Source organism: Cyrtonyx montezumae, unplaced genomic scaffold (assembly GCF_038088225.1).
Source record: "Cyrtonyx montezumae isolate F1298 unplaced genomic scaffold, pur_monq_1.0 scaffold_23, whole genome shotgun sequence".
Classification (NCBI taxonomy): Eukaryota; Metazoa; Chordata; class Aves; order Galliformes; family Odontophoridae; genus Cyrtonyx; species Cyrtonyx montezumae.
Window position 1 is genome coordinate 6,634,655 of NW_027071970.1, and position 24,201 is coordinate 6,658,855.

The 24,201-nt window shown below is 43.5% G+C and overlaps 1 protein-coding gene across 1 annotated transcript; it reads left to right on the top strand.

The window, feature by feature from the left end:
* The first annotated feature begins 931 nt into the window (after nucleotides 1–931).
* On the top strand, nucleotides 932–24,193 carry LOC136050103 (uncharacterized). Its single transcript, XM_065738721.1, has 7 exons — nucleotides 932–977; nucleotides 12,159–13,150; nucleotides 17,986–18,037; nucleotides 18,138–18,240; nucleotides 19,460–19,623; nucleotides 22,755–23,000; nucleotides 23,459–24,193. Exons 2-7 carry the CDS (start codon nucleotides 12,192–12,194, stop codon nucleotides 24,191–24,193), a joined length of 2,259 nt encoding a protein of 752 aa, XP_065594793.1. The 5' UTR covers nucleotides 932–977; nucleotides 12,159–12,191.
* Nucleotides 24,194–24,201: the final 8 nt, after the last annotated feature.

The following is a 24,201-nucleotide window of genomic DNA, read 5'->3' on the forward strand; positions in this document are numbered from 1 at the left end:
CGAGAAACACTAAATGTAAAATAGAATCCTCTAGTAGAAATCCACAGCAGGAAGAGGGTGGAGTGGGGACAGGGCCCTGCAGAGTCTTGTGTTAATACACAGAACAACTATAAGTCTTTAGACTTGATGATTCCTCATACAACATGATAATTCCTCATGCAGCTCTCAACAGCAAATGGTGACTGACTTTAAGTAGTTTTGCTCCTGTCATTACCAAGGAAAAGGAGGTCCTAATTTTGAGAGAAGAAAAGGCTGATTTGACTTAATTTCCATTCTAGAATTCCTGAGGCCCTACTGAAACCCACAGAACTCATCTTGGACTTCAGGAGGATTTAAATCAGGCCACAAGTACTGCTGATTTGGATTAGTAATGATGTACATTGAGGACAGCATCTATATTCCAGGTTGGGTGGAGTCCTTTCATGGCAAGAGTTGGTAATAGTTTTACAGCACCTTTCATCAGAGCATTTCAGTTTCACAAATACCTAATTACAGAAACTATTAAATTATATGAAATTCTTGGTCCTGGGGGAGTACAGGCAGCACCATTACACTCTGGTGTAAGCAGGGGTGGGTGGTGTTCAAAGTGGTAAAACAAAAGCAAATTTGCCACATACAAGCCATAACCTGCTGTGCTATCTCAGTTTCATCCACTATTTTACTCTCATTTCTTTATATTAGCAGCCAGGTTGCAACATCAAACCACCTCAACAAAATGGGCTGGTAAGAGCCTCCATTCAGAACTACTGTCAGGTCTGAAGAAGGGACTTTTGGAATTTCACTGATCTTTTTACTAATCCATTTCCATTGTGCTTGTGTTTCATTACTCTGTTAAGTAGTAGCAGGACTACTAACAAGGGTCAAGTGTCAAGGATGAATAAGGAAAGCTTCTTGAATACAAGAGATATGGGATAAAATGCCTCTCAAATTCCAACCTAATCCAAATCCAAGAAAGAAAATTGCTCAGCCTTTCCAAGGTGGGTTTGCCCGCTGGACATCCAACCCATTTATTCTGCCTAAATCCAGACTACCCGGTCTTGGGCAGTTAGTAAGTATTGTGTCTGGAATGACTATTTAGGAATTTATTAAAGCTTTGTTTTCTTTATTTTTTCTAGTTTTGATTTAAAATATAGAGCTGTTACTGTTAGAACTGAGGCTTAAAGCCTCTTCTGCCCATCCCCTTGTCTTCCTGCCTTGTTATAGATCTGTATGGGTGGGCACTTCAGGTGAATCTCAGACTTCACTATTTGAATACAAGGGCCCCAAGGAGTTCCTCATAAAGGCTAACTTTAAATGCAAGCTCAGTAAGCTGAATGCTTTGATTTGCCTCTAAAATCAACTGTAACTTATTCCAGGTTTCCTGGTTGAAACTTGAATGGGGAGGAAGAAAGGATGTCTGCAAAGCAGATTTATTTGGAAAAATAAACTGCTCACTGGTTGGGACCCTATAACAACAAACCCAGTGCTCAGTTTTCCCTCTGGCTGCAGTATTTGTGATACTTTTCCCTGTGTTCTCCCGCACCCTCCCTGCTGTGCCTTCATGATCTCCCCTTATGAGTAGGCAGTAAAGTAAAATTTACAAGCATCCTGAGATCCTGGCAGATGACAGCTCTTGGAAATTTCCCTTCACAGAGCACACAAGAGGAGACTAATCCTGAACCAGTGAGGTGGAGGAAGGCGCTGCTGTTCGTATACCATCCAAAACCCAAGCGTGTGTTCAGACCGTAACAGAGCTCCAAATGGCCAGCTTTAGCTGTAGCAATGGCTCGTTTAGAGACTTAGAGATATTTTTTTACTATAAGTTTTTGCACAAAAGAGAGGAGGAGGTTTTTCCTGCTTTGTTTTGTGAAGACCACTGTGCAAGTCTTCTGTACAAGCCCCCTCGCCTGCTAGTAGCATTGAGTTGAGAAATAGCCTGGCCTGGCTCCCACAGTGTTTTAGCTTGCTAGCAATGACCCCAGATACTAGCAGGTTTTAGCTTTCACATCTGGACTGTTTCCTTCTCCATATGTTTGTAGAATAGGCTTCCATCATGTGGAACATCTGAAGTGTCTGGATGAAACAATAGGGTCATGCAGCTGGAAATACAAGCACAAACAGCTCTCTCTTGCAAAGCGAGTTTACAAGTATCTGTGGGTTTTGCTGGCTTTTTAAAGATCAAAATTTGTTTGTTGGGAAGTGACCAGCAAAACTTGCTTGAGACTGTTTCCAGTTTCTTCTTCTGTATTTGGTACTCCCAACAAAAGAAAGCATTTTTGAGCACCTAAGCTGCATGTGGATTTCATTATTCAAATTTCTCCCAAGTATCCGGGAGGTTTTTATATGTATATAAAGTTTATTTGGGAACACTAGTTTCACAGATTCCTATGAGCACGCATAACTTGCTGAATGGACTTTTTTACTGAACCCTGCAAGCAAATTTTTACTGCAGTGCTATAGCTTTTGTTTTGTTCTTTATTTTGTCTGGTTACCAAGCAGTTCAGACATAATCTGAGTATGTTTTCTACTCTTTAATTTGTGCTTCTTTGGCCTGTTCAGTTTATAGAAAATGAAAACCAGATTGATCTTCTGGAAACTCCTTTGCCACCCCTGTGCGTTCCCACCAGTCCTGTCGTTCACTGTTAATTCTTTCTATGGTGTACCATGTATGCTTTGTTAATGAGAACTTGCTCTATAAGAAAAAAAAAAGCCCTCTACTGACCTAGTAAAACCCCAAAGCAAATGGCCATGGCATCTTGAACTCTTTGTTACACAACCTTACTTTTATTGACGATGCTTCCCACCGTATTCATGATTATTTGCCTGAGGAGACACTGTAAATGATTCCTTTGTTTCTTTTTCTAAAGCTTTACATTTTTTTTTGTACATTTGAATGAGAGTATTTTCTGAAGAAAAACAAGAATGCAGCCTTGCATGGATGTAGGATCTTATTTGATATGGCATCTCACATCTCTATGGCAGGATCTCTATTTGTCTGTGGAGCATCCAGTCACAAGAGTTAGCTCTTCCAGCCCCCAGGGGTTCACCTGGAATGTCTTACATGAAAAAGCTGGTTGCTGATGTGAGGCCTAGCACTCCTTGCTGGATGTTATCTTATGTTATATGCTTCCTTAGCCAGAAAAGCAGATGTTGGGATGGAAGAAGGAAAACAGCAATCAGACAGCTCTCATAGTATTTCAGGTGTGTTTGCTGCATGAACACAGCAATAAATGTATGAGGTACTGATGACAAATTTCTACTGCATATAGTTCCACTTTACAAGTATAATTGTTCCCCCCAAGGAAAGACTGCCTATTCAAGCAGGTCTTCCCAAGCAACTGGCTTTGCATGTTTCAAACAGATTCTTCAAATAATTTCACAGAAGAGCAGTCCTAGCACCTTCAGTTTCAGGTGGAGGTGAGAAATACATGAATGCTGCAGTGTGGGTCTGCAGTGGGTAATGAAGGAGAGTTCAGAGTAAAACCTGCCATTTCATATCCAGTAAGAATGCCTGGATGTAAGAGTTCCAAGAACGACAATCAGAAGTGTTCAGTGCCTTGATCTAGGCCTCTTCCAGAGTTTCTTTCTGTATTTCATGTTCCTACCAACGCTTTATCTATTTCATGAGCATTTCTCCACCTTGGCATCCAGCAAGTACTGAGTGAATGCTGGGTACTCCTACAGCAGTAACTTCAGCTTGGGTAATAGTCAAGTAGTATGAGTACCTACAAAACACAGGGTTACTGTCAAGTCCAGGATAAAAACAAAACACAAAAGCAACACCTGTTAATCATAAGAACTTCCAGCCTTAAAAAAGTGAAAGCAAAATACAGAACTGGATAAGGAGAAAGAGCTCCGCTTTGCCCAACTTACATGGCTATAACTTGAAAGACCTCTTGAAGGGAAATCCAAATCAATCTGAAATAAAGAACTAGAAGGGGAGAGCTAGCACTTCTGCACATTCATGATGTTAAGAAAAGGAGCAGTAATTGATTTTGCTGTGTTTTCAGTATCCTGACAGCTTTCACCTGGGAAGCTTTAGATACTTCTGCCCACTGTATGCAACTATGTGCAGGTTGAAATCTCAGGCCTAATGAGGAGGAACTACTTTTGCTTCTCACCTGAAAACCTCAAAAGAAGCAGAGCATCAACTTCTCTGGGGCAGCTCTGAAGGCAGTACAAAATGTCAGTTACAATGTATGCACAGACTGTGTATGCTGCTGATCATGCTATGGAAAGCTGTACTGTTCCGTGGGTGATTGTTCAGGAAACAGCCCCTGTTTTTGTCTCTGCAAACAAGCATTTTTTTGTAAGCAGAAAAAGGCTTTGCATCTCTGGAGTCAAATGAGGAGGTCTGTTGTGCTCCACAGAAACTGGAGTGCATTGCTGTGTCTGGTGGTTGCCTGAGTACCCATATTTGTTGGTTATTGTTGTTGGTTTTTTTTGTGATTTTCCTTTCCCCCACCTCCCATTCTCAGAGAGGAACACAAAGGAGGAATGGTGACCTCACAGTGCAGTTATATCTGTTTGAGTACAGGTATCAAAACACCACAGCTGTGAAGCCAGGACCTTGCAGTGGTCGAGGGCCTGTGCCTCCTGGCTTTAGTGAGATCACTGACCTTCTCCTGCCACTTACTCTGCAGCTGATTTGATTCACAGAGATCTGCTGTGGCAACAGCTTGCCCAGCAGTTTGGCACTGTGCTGCAGGAAAAGCTGCATCCCCAGGCAGGTACTGGGAGCTGGCTGCTGACACCTGCCTGCAGGTGAGGATGACTCTTTTCATCCTGACAGAGCCTACTTGCCCTTTTCCAAGGTTACACAAACATTTGCAACCTCACTGACGTTTTTTCCCCCCACAAAGCCAAGATAAGGTTGTCTGCTGTCCTGTGAAATAAAGCAGCACCTTCCCAGCAAGCTTTTTCAGATTTTCAGCATTCAGCTGCACCAAAGTCACATATGGGAAGAATAAGAGAAAATAGCACGCCTACAGTGTGAGGCATGGTCAGGCCTCTAACTCCCAATGCCTTGCTCAGAAATTGCATTCTTTGCTTTAATTTCTTCACCGCATTCCCACTTTCCCTCTCTGTTCCCATGGCAAGTCTTCTTTCTCTCACCACCTGCAGCTACAGCTTTCATAATCCCCTTCCCTTCCTACCTGCACACTGGTTCTCTTCAAACATCCTGTGATCCAGTAAGAACAATAGAAATCTTGGTGATTTGGCATGAAAACTGGGCCCTGCAAAACCGATGTGTGCCAAGTAGGAATGTAAGACAAGATGGGGTCTTTCCTGGAAAAAAAGTTTGGAGAGTGGAAATGTCACATCTATAATCACATCCATGTGGTGGAAGTACTGCTGAAATAACAAAGCATCTGTTAAAAAAAAATGTAGCCTTGGTTTTGCTCAAGTCCTGCAGGTTGTGCTCATTTCAATAAATTCTGGACCTTTGTTTGAAAACACAAGAATGACTGCTCCAATACTGTAATTGTATTAGAAGCAAATGTGTGCTTGGTCTGGTTTCAGGGTCCTACGCTCCAGTCCTGTACAGTGCTCATTGCTGTGAGCTTCCCCAGGGCACAAGGCAGGAGTGCTGGCTGTGGGTGCTGCTGGACAGGTTTGTGTTGGGAAAGGGAGGGAGAGGAGTCCCCTCAGAAGAGGAGATTCTCTCCAAATTAAGAACTCTTTAGGGGATCAGTCTGAACAAAGTCACAGTTAAGAACTGGAAAAAGGAGACAGGGACAACTCCCTCCTTAAATCTAAGAAGATTGCTTGAAGAATTGCTGTGGTATAGAACAAGATTCTCCTCTTGCTGCTATCTCCTGCTTTAAGGAGCAAAGGCAATTCAGTGGGGAGGATGGTGCTTTCAAGGCATTTCCACAAATTCTTATTATGCCGAGAGGAAAAATAGGTTAGATTTGCTGCTGCTATATCTAGTTCATTCTAATGAAAGAAAATAAACCTTTCATGAAGGGATGACCTGAAAGTGCAAAATTAAGTAGAGTGCTAATTTTATAAAGCCTCCGATTAACTTTCTCTTCCAGTTGGAAAAAAAATCCCTACCAACTTTGATCTCTAGATCAGTCAGCTAGCAAAGTAAATGTGGTCACTTAAACCACCAGACTGGAGTTTTGTATCTTACTCTTGCGATAGTCTTCCCTCAGATCCTGTGTTTGAGGAGCATCCAAAACGCTCACACTGCTGTAATTTGGAAACACTGTGAGAGGAGAACTTGGGCCTTCTGCTGGGAACCACAAGAACTGTATTTCTGGTAGTTTGCAGCTATTTCCAGCCATGTCAGCAAGTACAGGCTTGTCTATATTTTGTTCCCCCCCCTTAAGCTCAAATAAGGGAATGGCCACTTCCCCTCTTCCCTCTATTCTTTTTTTCTTTCTAAAGTCTGAAGTTCAGCATTTTCTTCCTGCTCTGCTGATAGTTCAAGACACTTGGTATTACATCCCACGTGGCCAGCTCTGTTCAGTCACCCCAGTGAGTCCCAGTGATGTTTAACTCAAAATGAACCTCCTGTGTTTGTAGGGGGAAGTAACTGAGATTCCTTACCTCCCTCCGCATGTTACAGGCAAAGGCAGAGATTGGTGGATTGAGGCTGTTGAAGAGGTCCCTGGGGCAGAATAAAATGTGAAGGAGCTGTTGAAGTAGTGTTAAAGCATTGCCAGCTCTTTGAAAGAAACACACATGTGGGTGCATGTGTGGACATAAGATGTATTTAATTTTGGAGGGTGAGAGATCCTAAATAAGGCTTGCTGGCTTTTCACTCCTCTCGTACCACGGTGAGTTCAGATGGCTAAATTTAGTCACCCAGACTGAACAGTCTTGGATTCTAAGACCGCATCCATCTCTGTCAAAAAGCTAATTGCATATCACTATGGTTGCTGTGGAGTCAGCTGGAGGCTGACAAGATAAGGCTTCTATAGAAGGACCATGTACTGCCTGGAGTCCTGCTTTGGCACCAGTGGCTGCAGGGGATTAGGCTTTCAAAGCAAAGCGAAAAACCTACCTGCAGAAGAGTTCTCTTTTTGCTGCCCCTCCTCCCAAACCCCAATAATCAGTGAAGTATCATTTATTTAGTGGATACATTTTACAAGAAAAGACGAAACATAAAAGGCTCTTTTGGTCATAAGCACAGGATCATAACCCAGTGTTTTGACTTAAGAGTGATGCCTAAGGTCTGCATAAACAACTTCTATCCCCATCTTCTCTCATTACACTAATATTAAATCTTTCTAGTGCAGCCTTCAAGCAGAGACCAAAAAGCTCTTTAACTTGGATGAGGAGATAATACACATCGGTTCCTTAAGACACTAATAAATGCAGCAGCTCTTAAATGTTCAGTCAGCTTGAGATGTAGCTGATTATTCCTTCTCTGGCATTTCTAAAGACAAGTGGAAGTGACATTTTTAAGTCCGCCTATAACTGGAAGTACATGTGAGAAATGCACAGAAATCGAGATGTGCATAATGCATGAACGAGGGAGAAGTAGGTTATGATCTTTGCACATCTTTTCCCTGTGTGCCTGCAACTTGGTATCTCTGTTAAGTACGTGGGTTGGCCCCTGAGGATGTCTTGGAAATTGAGTGGCTCTGCTATATGCCTCCAGCTTGCTCTGCTGAGGCTTTCACTCTGGCTGTGTGTGCATGGTAAGACAGCTTGATATTCCTTGGGTGACTACACTGTAAAAGAAAACAAACTACACTAGGCAGGACCCAAGGCAGAGAATCTGAGATTGTGCTCACAGAGGAATGACTAACATCAAAACAGAATGTTCTCCTTTCTCTTTGAAACAAACACTTCAAAAGGAAAATGCCTTCAGGACTGTGCACGGGATACAGGCAGGACAGCAACTTCCAGGGTGCTGCAAACAGCAGCTCCTCATGCCAGCATTAACACAAATAAAGAAAGTGCATCAATATTGCACTCTTCAGGCTGCAGCAAAAGCTGTGACCCTGAATAGTCTGAGGGTTTCCCTAGCCAGTTCATTCCATCCCTTTGTCTCCTCTTCAGAAGGGCCCTTCCCATCTTCACAAGACAAACCACATACCATGTCACCTCCTCCTATCAGCTACCTGCAACAGCACCCACCCCACCTTGCCTCCAGGCTCCCACCTCGTGCCAGAAGCACTCCATTTTTTGGAGGCAGGCCAGACAAGCCTAAAAAACTCAGCCCTGCCTGCTTCCAGTGATTGGGCAGACCAGTACCCATCACTGAAGAGCTCCCATGGGTCAGGTGCCATAAACAACGGCCTCTGCTGCCTGGTAAATGCCTAGCCTTTCTTCACACCTTATGACTTCCTACAGTAGGTCACTGTATTTCACATCTCACTACCATAGTCATTCCAAATCCCACCCCTTTGCATACTTGGAAACTGCAACCTTTGCTGCCTTCCAAAACCAACGTGCTTCTAAAGAGATCCCTTCAGAGCCCACACAAGTTCACCGTGCCTCTTGTCAACACTCTCAAGGAGTCATCTTATTCAGAGATTAAAAAAAGGAAAAATAAATAAATCCCCACCCTGCTCATAATTGAGCTAATTGGTGTAAAAACTGTTGTTTATACCAAACAAACAACAACATATCATTTGCAAAGATTACAACGTGCCAAGTTGCTTGCATGCCTCTGTCAAAAGCCCATGAATATACCACTTGCTGTGGAAGGGAACATCTGCATGTAATTGATGAAATTCAGCCATTATGAAATGGATGATGTAAATGAACTACACAGTGCTGTCAGTCATTCAGTTCAGGATTAGGAACTTATCAGGAGTCTTTTTTTCCCTCATCCTCAGACCTGTCTCACGTTTCTCATCCCTTGGGTGCTTTTTTCCCTGTTATCTGAGCAGTTCTTGAATGCTTTCAGTCTCTCAGCCCATAACAAATGAACAGCCACCCTACAGCCATGAACTGTTGGATGTATTTCTGGAATGCACAAGTTGTGCGACCCCCCCATCCCCGCATGCAGGCACAGCTACCTGTTAGGATTCAGTGAAACACTGCATGGCTAGCAGCCACACGGCTCCTGAGGAGCAAAAGGCCTTTGAGTCTGGACCTGAGGCTCCTCAAGGTGCATGCAGAGTCTGCACAGTATCTCCGCTCAAGAAGTGACTACATAGTTAACAAAATGAATAATGCCAAATAGTATCATAACCAAGATACTTTACAGATAGCATAATTAGAAAGATTATTACTCTAGAAAGAGACAGACAATAAAAAAAAAATAAGGAAAAATACTCACCTGTATCCTAAGCTCATAGCAGAAAACTCCAAAGGAGCAATCTCCAGAAGATCAGCCCTTAAATGGGGTCTAGAAGAACAGGAGCCAGACTCTACCCCTTCTGGTCATACAGGTGAACTGCCTTCACCTGTGCTCCCACAGCTGACTCACTGCTCACCTCAGGTGATCCATCAGTGGTTTAGACCATGATTCAACAGACACCATACAGGTGACAGATTCAGGTGGAGGTGAAGGCAGGAACGTGTAAGTCACTTGAGAGTAGGGCTGAGAAATGTATAGGGATGCACTTACCCATTCAGTGTAAGAGCTGCTGAGCTGACAGCTGCTGCTTTCAGGTGGTCGCAGAGTCTTCTGGTAGGAGAGGTGTGGCTGTGAACACCTCCAATTGCCTTCTTGGTATCTGAAAAAAAAGAGAACTCCATCAGTTGGCATGTTCCTCCAAACAAAACCTCAACCTTCAGTGAGTGCTAACTAAGGAAGTTTGGGCCCACACAAAATCCTCCTACAGACTGGAGAAGTACCCTTCAACAGCAACAATTCTGGTGCACATTCTTGCTCCAAAACTGGATGCTTCTTTTAAATGGAAAGTTAGAGATTACGTGCTGCATCTCACTACACTGATATCTTCAGAGTGAGCTCAAGAGACTGCTGTGAAACAAAGGCAATATGGACACCCCAAGACAGAGGGAAATCACAGAGTAGCCTTCTCCTTAAGGGAAGAAAGGGTGTAATCGCTGGAAACCAGCTAGTTGTCAGCAACATTTATGATGTGACAACAAACGCACCCATAATTCTTATGTAAATATGAAAGTTAGGATCTGTACCCTCCTAAACTGACAGCATTTTCCTTTGGATTTCTACTTGAATGAACTGATTTGGACTAGAACAGCAACAACAAATTACCTCCTGGGGAAAAGATCTGTAGCATTCTATTTATCCATTTTGGCATTACTTGCTGCACAGCACCAACAGATTAGACAGAAAATTTGGGCAGCTGTATATGGTTTCTTTTTCACTTAAGACTTCAAGCCATAAAATACCAAGACTTCAAATGCCTTAAATGAGAAACCTGCAGTTCATTCCCCTATAATTAGCACAACCTGAGATTTAAGAGGCACTTTTAAAAATCAAAGATCAGATTTCAATCTGGAGTACAGAAAACAATTTCTACTCCAGCACTGTTTTGGTCTTTTCCTATTGCAGCCCTGCCATCCACCCTGACATTACTCTGAATATGAAAAGCACCTGTTGGGAAGCAAAGCTAATGCCTTGCAGAACATTCTGCCTTTTTGTTTTTATTTATGGGCTTTTAACATTTGGTGTTGCTTTTTTTCTTTCCATTTCAATATGAGACGGGGAGGGACCAGGAGAAAAAAGATCTGGAGTATTTTGATCTTTGTGGCTTTATATGGACTTAATAAACTTTGTTTGTTCTACTGCCAAGCTTCCTTTGTGTTTAAATAGATAACAGACTGAGATGACTAATAATTTCCAAAAATAATAATAAAAAATAAAAACAAAGCCCTGAAGCATTCCCTTTCTTTTCCAATTAATGATAGTAAACACGTGCTCCTAGACAAGGCTTGTGGCCTCAGCACTTCTGACATTTTTTCTCCTCTTCAAAAACCATTGCCCCAGGCTCAGACAGGGCTCTGCTCCCTCTGCATTGATGGAAAGGATCAGGAAGCAGGGCTGTGGGAGCATACTTCTGGGAGTAGGTTGTCGTAAATATGATGTGTGAAAACAGTCTCGCATGCCTTTAGAGAAGAAGCAGAATGGTCAGTAGTGCAACCATGTACAGAGTTCTTCCCCTTTGGATTGTGAAGGCTATTTATGGAGAAGGAAGAAATGAATTTCAAAAAGGGCTATGACTGTTATGCAGAATGCATGCAGATTGCTAGCTGACCAGTGGGAGAGGGGATCTACTGGCACTACTTCGAGAGGCTTTGCATTTGAAGAGAAAATGTACCCAATCAAAACCGCCTCAGTCACTGAAGCAAATAAGGCTGAACATCTCTGGAACCAAGAGTTGTTGGGATGATGTATAGGAACTGCTGAATCACAGCCTGAACCACTGATTGGTCACCTGAGCTGAGCACCGAGTCAGCCATGGGGCCACAGGTGAAGGAGATATACCTGTGTGAGTGGAAGGGGTGGAGCCTGGCTCCACCTCTCCCAAACCCCATTTAAGGGCTGACCACCACCAGAGAAGGTTCTCTTCTCAGAGATCCCTCCTATGTGGAGTCCCCTGTGAGCCTTGTCATCCTGAAGGTGAGCCATCTTCTCTTTTGTATTATTTGTATCCCATCTATATAGAACTACCCAAAATATACTATAATCTATACTATTTTGTTGTGAAGTACCGTCCTTGGGAGTTATTTACCTCACAGATGATTCATGGATAACCATCAGGGCAAGGGCCTTTTTGCACTTAAAAAAAGTGCTTTTGTTTTGAAATTAACATAGAATTCAAGATGCTGCAGTGACATAGTTTTTCTTCAGCTGAAGGTTTTTATCACAGTACAAGATGTTTAGGATGACACATTTGTGCAGTGAAGACTTGTATGTCAACAAATGTATTCAGGATTCAATAAGCTGGGGATGTGCATTAGCCAAAAGCAGAAAGGGACGCTATTATAATAGAAATAGTGAAATAGAAAATGAGAATTTCATGAATTACTTGTCTGGATTATATTTCTGCAGTAGCTGTGCATTCAGTACATGTTCTCACAGTCTCTAAGACTGGCTGTCTGTATGAGAGATTAAGGCTCTAAATGTGAAAGTAGAAGATAGCCTCGAGAACTCGGAATTCATGAAGCCTGTAAAAGTCTACTTTACAGTAGGGAAGGGCTAGGACCTTCTGTAAGTCCAGCATGCTGCGTCCTGTATACTGTCTCTGGCAAGAAGTAAGTGTATTTGTTCTATTTCCCAGGTCTATTATTCCTGTGGTGCAGTGGTGGAGTCAATGGAAAGAGGCCTGATTTTATCACCGGGTTTTCCAAACAACTACTACCCAGGGACACACTGTGTTTGGCAGTTTTTCATTCCCATGAGAACACATCTTATCTTGGAAATTTTTGACTTTGACATTTTTGAAAGCTCTAGTGAGACTCCAACCCCTTGGGATGGCATTCCAGCTGCTGCAATAACAGGAAATAAGGACGTGACTCCTCCTGAGGAAAACCTGGACTTTGTTCTCCAGACTACAAAATCATCTCTTCAGAGCTGGGTGTCAAAGGCAGCTCAGAATCTGAGCAGCACAGGAGATCAGGCAAAAGAGCTTCCTGGTCACCTGGATGAACTTCCAGGAGCAGCCTCAAAGAAAGATGAAACCAGACAGACATCTGAAGGAAAACAGTCAAAACAGATGAAGGAACCCAAAGCAATTATGGAGACTCAAACAGAAGAACAGCCATTCCCTGAGTCTGATGGTGCTGCAACACAGAGACAAAATGTTAGCAGCCAAGAAACAAAAGAAGGTTGGAAAGGCAATATTTTGTTTGCACACCTAGCTGCTAGTGAAAGAGATGAAAGTCTGGGAGAGAGCTGGACACTTCCCACAACAATATTGCCAGTGGAAATGTCCAGCCAACAGCCGGCAGTGGATGTCTGTCCACACGATGTGTTGTATGTTTCAGATCTCATCACATTTTCCTCTCGTTTCTGTGGACCAAATTCACCTTTAAACAAGACCATGGTCTTTGGTTCGTCTCTGGAAATGGTTGAGGTTATCATGGAACTAATTACCACCACCAACCGGGGAAGAGGCTTTGCAATGCTCTTTGAATACAAGAATATCACGGAACCCAACACCATAGATGCCAGGAGGCAGGAGGGAATGGAAAACATGATGATGCTGGCAGTTTTAACAGGGACTGTCTTCTTTGCACTTGCTTTGCTCTCTGCCCTCTGCATAGCTTGCAGGTAAGATGATGAATTCTGAGCCTTTGAAGCATGTGATATTATCTGTGCAGGACAGGAAAGACAAGAAAACAAATATACATTTCCTTTGCTAATTCTTGCTGTCCTTTTGGTGCAGTAGTGTGGACACAGAGGAAACCAAAGCCACTTTCTATTCCTGCCCTACGCTCCACAGTTTTCTTTCCCAGTTCTACAGCTCTGGTACCTCAAATTTACTTCCCCCCCCCCGCAGAAACTCCTGAAGGGTGAGGTCTTTTTTGGTCCTTATTTGGTTTCAATACTTGTTTCTCAGTTTTGGGCCAATAGTGGCCAATGGATAAATGCAGGGTGGAGAGCACCTTTCCCCTGGTCTCCCAGGGAGGCCAAGCTGACAGTCACTGCGTCTTCTCACTTCGAATCTAACCATCACTAATGGTCTGCAGAAAAATAAGTCACTAAAATGCTCTCACTTGGAATTAAGATGTGGTTACCTATGTTAAATAGTGTTTTCCAATCTGAAGCAAGGTTTACCCAAGAGGCTGTGCAGACATTTTAATTCATGAGGTGAGCAGGTATCTGCAGAGCCTGGTCCCTTCCAGGGAAAAGCTGGGAATGGTGCTGTGCTATCCATGCCTGTCCCCATATGTCATCTGAAAGGACTCAGCCCAGTGAGTGGTTGGTCAGCCCAGGGGGATGCTAACTAGCTGAACAGCTGCAACCAGACAGTAACAAAAGCATTATACTCCAGTCAATTGCTTTTATTTGTTTTCTCCTGATGTATCTAGGTATCTATCAGGAGAAAGCTTCTCCACGCCCCAGCTCATGTTTGCTTTTTTCTTGGTAACTCTAGTGAAAATGTTTTGTTTTTTCCTTCTAACGCATTCAAACCAATGCAGCAGCTCCCTGGGTTTTTGTTAAGCAGTGTTTTCCAAATATTTTGACTGCAATGGGAGCATCAGAGAACTGAAATAACCAGCACCCCTTGCAGGGCTCTGCAGGGGTGACTGGCTGTTTGTGATAGCTCTTATTTCTCAGTGGCACCACTGAGCTGGCCTGATCCCTCTTTCTGCATCCTCCAAACCAGAAGCTCTCAGAGTGTCCCAGCAACTCCTCATAGCTGAGGTTGGGTTGAGAAAGGAACTTTTGTTTTCCATGTGATGATTTTGGTGGCTGCAATTCTAGCTGTGCTGAATAAACACAAAATATAGGCCATCGCTGCACTGGGAGTAAGAAAACATGAGTGAGGTGGTGGAGCCTAAATAGAATCTTAATAACCTTACATTGTAAAAAACTCCTATGTAAAGAAATTCCTGCTTTCAGAGTCTAGGCTTTTCATAGTTGTAAGAGTTAATCTTTTGTATGCTACATCTGACTAACCTTCCTCCTTTTTAAAGACCTTGCTGAACACTAATTTAAACGACTCTTTTTTTTTTGCTAGTTCTAAAGGAAAATGTCTGGTAGGAAATGTCTTCCAGACATTAAATTATCTTTATGCCCTCGCCAAAATATAAAGCAGCAGAGACACTCTGCCTTTGCAAGGCAGCATCCTGGACTGATGCACACGTTGAGCAGGCAGTTCTTGCCATTTAATTTCACTGCAGCTTATCCACAAAGATGCATGTTATTCAAACTGAAGAACACAGCAGTCTGAGCTTCCACTGCCTGAAAGCTGCTCTGTGCAGACTGCTCAGAAAGTCAGGCCATGCTGCTCGCGTGTACAATTTTGCTTTTTTGCTTCTCAGATATTTACAAAGCATAGTGATGTTCTGCTGTTGTTGACCAACACAGAAAACTGAATGCCTTTTCACCCCGCACAAATGTGCGGTCTGCTCACTGAAGACATCCTGCCACAGTCACCATGGCTCAGCACCAGGGCCAGGCTCACTTCTTGTAACATCTTCATGCCTGCCCTTTCACTGCTCTGCCACATTTTTTTGGTAGGGAGATATATTAGATATTGAGTGTATGTAGAGAAGATTGTCCATAGACATTCACCCATGAAAGGTCCTTTGCTAACCCTGCTACCTGTATTCCCTGTGCACTATTCTAGGGAGGCCTCGATTACATTACACTTTTGTTCCTTGTCACATTTAAGGCATGTGAGATCTGACGTGCTTGGAAGCAATGCCATGCCCTGTGCTGAGCAGCCTCACTGAGGCTGCACTGGAAAATTCTTTTTCCATCTTTCCTGCTCTGATACTTTGAGGATATTGCTCTCTGGCTGTAGCACCAGTGGCACTGGTTGGAACTCACCTACACTGTCCAGCCGTGTTCTCCAAAAATGCAGCTGAGAATAAGGCTGCAGGGAGCATTAAGCACAGTGAAACAACTTTCAATTTGAGCCCACCAAGCTCTATTTTACACTTCTTACCCTAAATGCAGGCTTGAAGTCATGTGTTGTGTGCGTTTTAGCCACAGCCTTTCTGCTGAAAATGCCAAGACTGCAAGGGGTGGGCTGTGGGGAGAAGTGAAGATGTTTTAATAGCACAGCACACTCAGAAATGGGACTGGCTCTCTGAGGCATGACAATTCTTGCCCTGGCTGGAATGTGCCACTGCAGTGAAGACCTCTCCAGAAGATGCTAGGAGTAAACTACAAGCTCCTGGCCTTGTAAATTTGCCTCCCAGTTTTTCCTCTTCTTGCTTTGCTTGTTCCTCTGGTACCACATTGGCATTTAGCTGTGTTTTTTACCATTTCTATCTGATGCTCTTGCTCAGCTAAAAGTAGCAGGGAGCTAGCTTTGCCAGGATTAGAAATGGCCTGGGCCAAGCCTGGCACCTGCTGCACTCCAATGCACCAAGTCGTCAGCAGTGTCTGCTCAGGCTCATTGCATTCAGCCAGGGCAAAGCTCTCTGGGGAAACTCCAAGTCTCTGCCACACTGCTGCTTTTGTTTGCTGTTTGGGGAGGAAATGAAAGCTTCAGTTGTTAGTTGGCCAATAATTCTAATTACTTTTGGCCATGAGGCCTGGCTCAAGCAATGGGGTATTTTTTATTTTCTTTCCCAAGCCTCAGGAACAAGAGACACGTCCACCTGATTTAATTTTAATCCCATCCAATGCAGCCAGACTTTTGCTTGATGGCTGTAACCTGTGGATTGCAACTGCATTTTACATCTGCATAGATTGCCAGTGACCTGTTTCCAATTACAACCCCTTTACACATACAGCTGTTTCATCAAGTTGTCATATGCCATTTTGCTCCATACAAGCCACCCTGCTAGGCACAACCAAGGCAGCTTGATCTTCTCCTTCCTCACATAAAGCTCTCCTAGAGGATTATAGTCACTTCTTGGCTAAAAAGAGAGTTTTTCTCTGCCATCCCCATGGTAGGCACAACCCAGAAGCCTCTATCTGCCTGTTTGTAGCTGTTCTCCACTTCTGTCTACCTATATGAGGGTAGTTTAGTTGGAAACATGGATAGAGTGGGCTTGGGAGCACAGGGCAATTTTCACAAAGCTTTCAACAGACTTGAATGTTTGCTTTACTTGGGAAGGTTTAAGTAATTTTTGTTTTTAAATTGCACATTTTTTTTAAATGACAGAAACCAGAATATTTGTACATTGGGTGTTTCATAGGCATGAGCTATGCACTGATATAAATCACTGCCCTCCTTGGCAGCCAGGCACTGCAGCATGCTATAGGAGATGCAGTCCAGCTGGAGAGAGCTGAAGTCCAGGAGCCCAAGTCCCACAAACTACAGCATCTCTCCAGACACTGTGGCAGCAGTTCGGAGTAGAAGGAATCAAATCTCATGTTGCCCCTGGAAATTTTTTTGGGGTGAATCTAGAAAACTTTAGCCATTATGTATGTACTAACTACATGAGTATATGAGTTAGTAGTTAATGACAGCAAATCAAACTGTTTAGTGGAATCAATGCCTGAACAATGATGAGGGAATAAAAATTTAACAAGAGGACACTCCAACCTGTCACCCTTTTCTATCCTCATTTAAACTTCGAGAGGTACAGAACTCTCTCCTATCCTTCTACTGTACTTGTGCAGTATTTCCTACTTGGCTTAATTCGGTTCTCCAATGAGGAAAGACCTCTTCTCCCTAGAAATATCTCTGCTCCCTCTCTACCAACCCCTGAGTTAATAAAGAGCCTTCCCTGTTTAGCCCAGTCGATGCCTCCTACAGTGACAGCTCCTTCTGGATTAAATTCTGCAGTGTGAACTTGCTCTCCTCTTTCTGTAGCCTCCTCCATATTCATTAGGAATAGTCCTAGAGACACATCAGGGCTGTCTTTTTTCCTCTCCCAATTCAATTGAGAGTCAGTAATCATTTGTTAAGTCATGACCACATTCGGCTATTCTTCATGACATCTTCACATTGTATTCATCCAATATGTAAATAACTCTTGTTGTTTCATGATATCATGTTTATTGAAACTAAAAAATAAACGAAAATTGAAGAATATGTTTCCCTTCAGTCCAACAGGCACATTGAGCTGGTAAACATCTGCCATAACCATTCTCATTAATAAAACAGTCGTGCAGATGAACATTCGATGTTCTCTGCTTGCTTGCTTGCAGAGTGCAATCCTGACTACAGAGATGAAATACTCTGTATAACAGGGTAAGAATGATGCCACTGCTCAGAGCAAAGCAAGGATTTCAGTCCTGCTATTTAGTTCCCAAGTGTGGAAAAGCACATCAGTAGGTGCTATTCCCTATGGATGGAAGGCTGGTAGGATGTCAAAGAGGTCTGAACTCTGTTCCCACTTTTGTGGTGATCACGGGAGGAAGACAGGTCCTTCTCCTCTTCAGCTGACTTCCCACTGCATGAGCCAAGACCTTCCCTTCCCTGGGTCTGACTCACTTGTGGGCTTGTTGTTGTTGTTGCTGTCTCTCCTTTTCAGGCAGAGAACGTGCCCCAAAAGGAGCTCATCCAACGTATGCAGTGACCAGGAGGTTAGTGCTAATGGCTTCAGCAATTTCTGTTTCTCTCTTTCATATTGGCTGTTGCACTGTTTATCTGACTATGTTTACTGGGGCATGTTCTGAGTTGTAGAATGGGATCCAGAACTCCGCTGTTGATATCAATGAGCTCCAGCTCGTGGTGCCAAGTCGGGAGAATGAAAACAACAACCACTCTGTCAGCCGGGAGCAGGCGGGTAAGCACGGCGCACCCCCGGGAGCAGGTCAGGGCCCCCGGCCTGCTAATCAGACCGTTTCTCCCCCCACCTTCCCCCCCCCCCCCCCCAGCCTCTCTCATGCACAGCTGGAGAGCTACTTGACAGCAGAAGGGCTTTGTTGTGGGAATATCCCTTGCTGCGCTCCCCCCTCCCTGGGAGGGCAGTTCCCCTGGCAAGGAGCACGCGGGCACAGCTTCGGGACACTGCCAGCTGAGGCTGTCATAGCACACAGAGACTCTGGGTTAGCAAAGCTCGTGTGTCTGCTTCAGGCTGCTGCGAGTGCAGCTTATAATCATCCATAAATTGTGGATGGCTCATCTGCCCTGTGTCTAACCTTGCCTGGAAAAGGATGAGTTGTATAATGCTTGCTTTGGCTTTGGACAGGTTTGACTGCTGGAGCAAACTTTCTGAAGGGCTTTTTGAGTGAGACAGCTTTAGATGTGTGTTTCCAAAACAAGAGCAGGAGTCCCCCAGCCAAGCTGCAGATAAAAACATCACTTGTTGCAATTTTGAGTCACAACCAATGAATTCTATTAACACTCCTTTTGGGGGAAGGCCAACAAGGAGCCACTCCACTGTACACTGCTACACACCACCAGTTTCCCACTACACCATCAGCTTTTACACACCATTTTCACAGGGATCTCTTCCACAAAAGGTAATTACTTGCTGCCAGAGATCGTTGAGGAGATTGCAGCCAGGAGCCACAGGCATAGCTCTCTGGGCCTGGACCAGAGAGGCAGGCCTTGGGGATGCAAGCAGGAGCACACACCTACGGTGCATGGCTGCCTGTGGGAGCAGCATTGGCAGGGTTCAAGCAGAAAATGCTTGCACTTCAGGGAAAAAGCAGAGCTCACCATTAACAGGAATAAGTAAATACGGATTTTAAAAATAAAATTCTGATCTGCAGGAAAACCTTGTGCATTTAGTATGGGGCATTTCAGTTTGGGTCTGTCAACTTATCAAACAGCAGACCCAAGGTTGTTCCTTTCTTCCCCTCACTGCCTTCTGTTTTATTTTTAAAAGCTTGTAAATTCAGGTGAGCAAACTGTTGGCCAGAGCATAGATACGACTGGTGTGACAATTTTGTCAATCTAGTTTGTCTGGGGAGAAAGGGAAAGGGGATTGTCATGGAGGAGCTGGGAACAGATGTTTTGGGCTCTCCTCAGCTGTTCCTATATGGATTTTCTTTTCTCAGTCACTTCCTGCAGAGGCAGCACAGAACAGTCTCCTCAGGACACCGACCCAGATGTGCCCTCTTCCACCTCTGCAGTGACCACCGAGACAGGGAGCGATGAAGTGTTCATTATTTCTGCTGGACCTGGAGCCAGTGGACTGAGCTTTACTACCTACAGAATACAGGTAGGAATGCTCTTGGACACCTCTGGAAGCATAGCAAGCCACTTGGACAGCACCTGTCACCTTCCTTCACTCATGCTTGCTGCTCAGTTTGCAAGAGTAGTAGTGACTGAGCCAGGCATTTCTCCCAGCCATCAGGCAGAGCTGCTACAAAAACACGTGGGCTGTGATCCCTCAGCCAGCGTCTTCTCAGCTTGGATAAGATCAGGTGGACTTCTGGACCTGACAGCAGACCACTGTGGTAAAGGAAGTTCTTCAGCTCCTCAGTTTGCCAGAAAGTTATGTCACTGTCTCCCCAGCTCACATAAAAAATTAACATTTATTCTAAAAAACAAATTCTTTAAGGGAAAACATTGGTGCCCTTTCAAATACACACATACAAACCTAGATCATTTTAGTAACCTTCCTTATTTTAGCTCTTTCCTCTTTACTCCTCATCACTTACTTACTTAAAAGTACACGATCTTGGCCAGATCTGAGACTTCTGAGCTCTCTCTTCATCACAGATTAGTGATTATCAGTGTGAGTCCTTTCCAAGTCTACGTTAAAACCTTTCCAGGTCAACACTGCCCAAAATCCTCTCTCTTTTTTTTTTCCCACAAGAGCAGAAAGAACCAGTGTAAGGAACTTGCCAACCCCAAGACAGTCCACATAATGTTTCTAATCACATTTTACAGAGCAACTGCATTCTGTATCCCTGGAGATGTTTAGTAAGCTAGCCATGGTGGTGGACTGATTAGAAATTTCCCTTACTAGTGCAGGACATGTGCTAAACTCCTCCTTCAGTCAACCATACTGATTAACAGAAAATAAGGAAATGAATAGGGGGAAACAGCTCTAGTGCCCTGCCTGACTCAAGTACAATGCCTTCTGAGGAGCAGGGCACACACAGTGTCAGCACCCAGACCAGGTACCCTTGATCCCCTCTACTTCAAGGTCCTTGTTTCCAGTGGAGAGAGCTTCACCTGGTGGCAGCCACTTACAAATACAACTTCTGGACAAAGAAAATCCCATTTTCCTTCCTCTTCCTCTCACCAGTCAGAAGGAAGAAACGCTTAAAGCAAAACATTTCTATTACACCATGCCTTCCACACAAAAGAATAGCAAATTTATCTGTATATATATATACACATATGATATAGTGTTCAAGCTATTCTAAGTCCACATAACCAAAGAAAGTGATTAATCACTGTATTAACTCAGAAGGTTTTTCCTTCTCAGTTATGCCTTTTTTGCATACAAGGAGCCAACACTACACTCCCAAAAGGTCAAAAAACATACCTGGGGAGGGTGAAGGGGCTCCATTAGAAGCACTGGCTCTTTCAGCACAGCTGCAGATGATCCTCTGTGAGGGGGTGGAAATTGGGCCCAGCAGGACATCTACACACCTGCACTCAGACTGCCTCTGTTAATTGAGAGTTCCTAAATGTTAGGCATTAAAAAAAAACATAAAAAAAAAACTCTGTTCACAACTGAGCTTCCATTCTCCATTAGTTACATGTCCTGTCTGTTCTACAGCATCAGTCTTTGGCTAAGCTATAACTGTGATCCAATTCCTATCCAGACAAGTGTCAGATGAATAGGTTTTGGGTAAAGAATAAGAGAGCATTTGAGACATGTTTTTTATGAAAATGTTTTTTTTTTTAATCTAGAAAATACTGTATTAATCTCAGTAGTTGCACCCAGCACATCTGTCTCAAAACCATCAAAATAATAATCCCTAAGACTGCCTGAAGAGGCTTCTCAGAAGACAGCTGGATTACTATATATTTATAAAGATTGCTACTTTAATCAAATCTGAGACTAAGAACTTAATATCAAAACAAATTCATCCAGAGCCTGAATAGAACCACTTCCAGCTTCCTAGAGAGAAGCTCATTTCTCACCTCTCTGCCCATCCTTTTCCAACATGACATTGTAAGGAAATGGTTTCTTTGATTTGTGGAAACTCAGGAGATTCTGTTTATCAGAACTAAGAAATGACAAGCTTTTGGTCTCTCGGGCCTTTTAAATCCAGGACACTGAGATTTATTTCAGGCTCTCTTTAAGAAATGTGTAAACTCTGGGAATGTGGATTTTGCATTCTTCTCATGACAGCTGTATTGGCACAGCTGAAAATTAAAAATACATGCAGAGTTATGGAACAAGGGGCTTATATTAACAACAGGTGAAGTGTTAGCAAGCACAGGAGATTCATAGGGCAGGGAGGTATCTTTAACTTTTCTTCTTCTAAAGCCACATATGCATTAAGAAGAAAAATTGTCATTTTAAATTCAATATAAAAACATATAAAGTAAGCATGCATGGGATCCTCACAAGTTGGCCATAGTTCATTCTTAGGTCAGAGCAATTCCCCTCATACACAGAGCTGGTAAGAATGGTTTCATGTGCTCAGCTCCCGATGATGCCAATTTTACACCTGTCTAGACATCTTATGCTCCTGCTAAAGCATGTTTTCCACCTGAAGAAGCATTTCTTATGTGAACTGAAAATCCCCTTGGCTCCACTCTGGCCCTTGTGCCTCTCATACCTTATACCACAGACACTGAGAACAGATTACTGCCTCTTTTTATTATTTTTCCTTCAGCTCTTCCCAAACTGAGATGAAAGAGCACCACTTGCTTCAGACTTCCTTCTTGAATCACACATTCTTTAGGCTTCTAAGTCTCACAGTTTTGTTCCTTTCAGTGGGTCTCAATCCCCCACTGTGGTGTTTTGCTTCCCTAGAGAGGTGCAGCTGGAGCCTTCCAAGAGCCAAGCAGAGAGGAGGAATTATGTTTTACACAGTGAAGTCAGTACTGTAATCTGTCAAATATATCCAAAATAATGAAGCTCTAGCTACTCAATGCATACAGTTAGCAATAGGATTCTGTTTCTTATGCAATTGCAATTTCCCAATTCAGTGTAAAACCTGAAATGGAAGAAGCAAGGTAAAACTGGTGGCCAGGGAAGCCAATGGCTCCCAGGCAGCATGTTGAAAGAGAAATACAAGTTGCATTCCTGTGCTTTGACTTGAAAAAAGAATCCCTGAGGAAATTGGTCACTTGCACTAAAGGCCACTAAAAGTGCTTTTAAAACCTGTTGACAAAAGGCATTGCAAATAATATATGTATTTTTTTTCTTACTATTTTCAGGACAAAGATCTAAAAAGAAGCGTCACAAGCCCAGGCTCTGTGTCGGACTGGATGACTTCTGGTCACACAGCTGCAGGAGCAGATACTGTTGAGAAGAGGAATGTCCAGATGGAAAATCATTATCCCAGACAACGCACGTGGAGTGCCCGCACTTTCCATGATTTCCTGGCTCCAATACCACAGCTACAAAAAAAATGGTGCAGTTGGACCACCAATAGTCCCTTCACAAAGCTGGCTGACAACAGCGTAAGTCTTGCTAGAAGAGCATGGGGTGGTCAGCTTCAGTGCCCCTGCTTTGCTCCTCTAATCTGCAGGTGCAAAGCACATTTTAGCTCATCTTGCTTGGTGTACTGGAAATTGTTTTGCCTAACTGTATTGTCATTTCCTGAAGTGCTAAGGAGCTGCATCCATTACGTTTTCTGACTTATTCTTCCTTAGTACATAGCAAGGAATCTGTAGGTGTGGGAGGTATATCTAGGTCTCACTGACCATTATCATCAAAGCATCAGGGCTTAGGGCTTGCTACAAAGCTAATAGAGGATGTTCCTTGTGTTCTCTGGTAATAACAGGCTTTTGCAAGAGAAAATACCTTACCTGTAGCATAACAAGGAATTAAAACTTTTAATTAGTTCCCTTCAGATCAATGTTTCTTAAGACAGTCGCTTTTCAAAGCATGTCTACTAATTGATTATTATTTTGTGCAGGGTTTTCCTACAGTTGCAAGAACCCAAGGTGTTCCAACCAGAAAGGTGATTTCAGCCACTGAGATAGAGGGAGCTTCAGAGACAGTTTACTCCGATTCATCTGCCAGCAATGCCTCATACCCACTCACTCTGTCTGGACAAAGGCAGCGGAAGCTAAGCTCCTGCAACTTGAAGAAATCCAGGTTTGGAAACCCTTACTTTGGATTTTTAGCTGGTTCCCCTGACAATAAACGCGTGAGGTCCTTGGATCCTTCAAGACATCTAGGGGCAGCATCTCCAGTTAACAGCCAAAGCCCCAAGAGTACCCTAGAGAGCTCCAATCCCTTGAAAATCAATTTGGCCAATGCTTCAAAAACAAAGGACCCCGGGGGAGAAACAGATAAAAACAAACCAGTTTTTGTCATTTCTGAAGAAGGAGACGATCAGCAGCCTCTGGTCCTAGCTGAACATCTTAGTCAATGTGGAGATCATCTGTCTGAACAAAACGTGTATGCTCTAGCGGTGCCAGATAAACAGCCAGCAGTTCTGACTGTTGAAGGTAACAGTTCTGCCAATTTAACAGCAAATCTTCCACTCTGGGCAAAATCTCCTGGTTTATACAAAGGTCAGGTGAAGGTCCCTAACTCTTCCAGGGACCAGCAGAGCTTGTCAGTTGTAGATGCTAACACTAGTGAGACCTCACCAAACTTTGATACCCTAGCTGCTCCTACACTATGTCAAGCTTCAGTCCAGTGATACTTTCA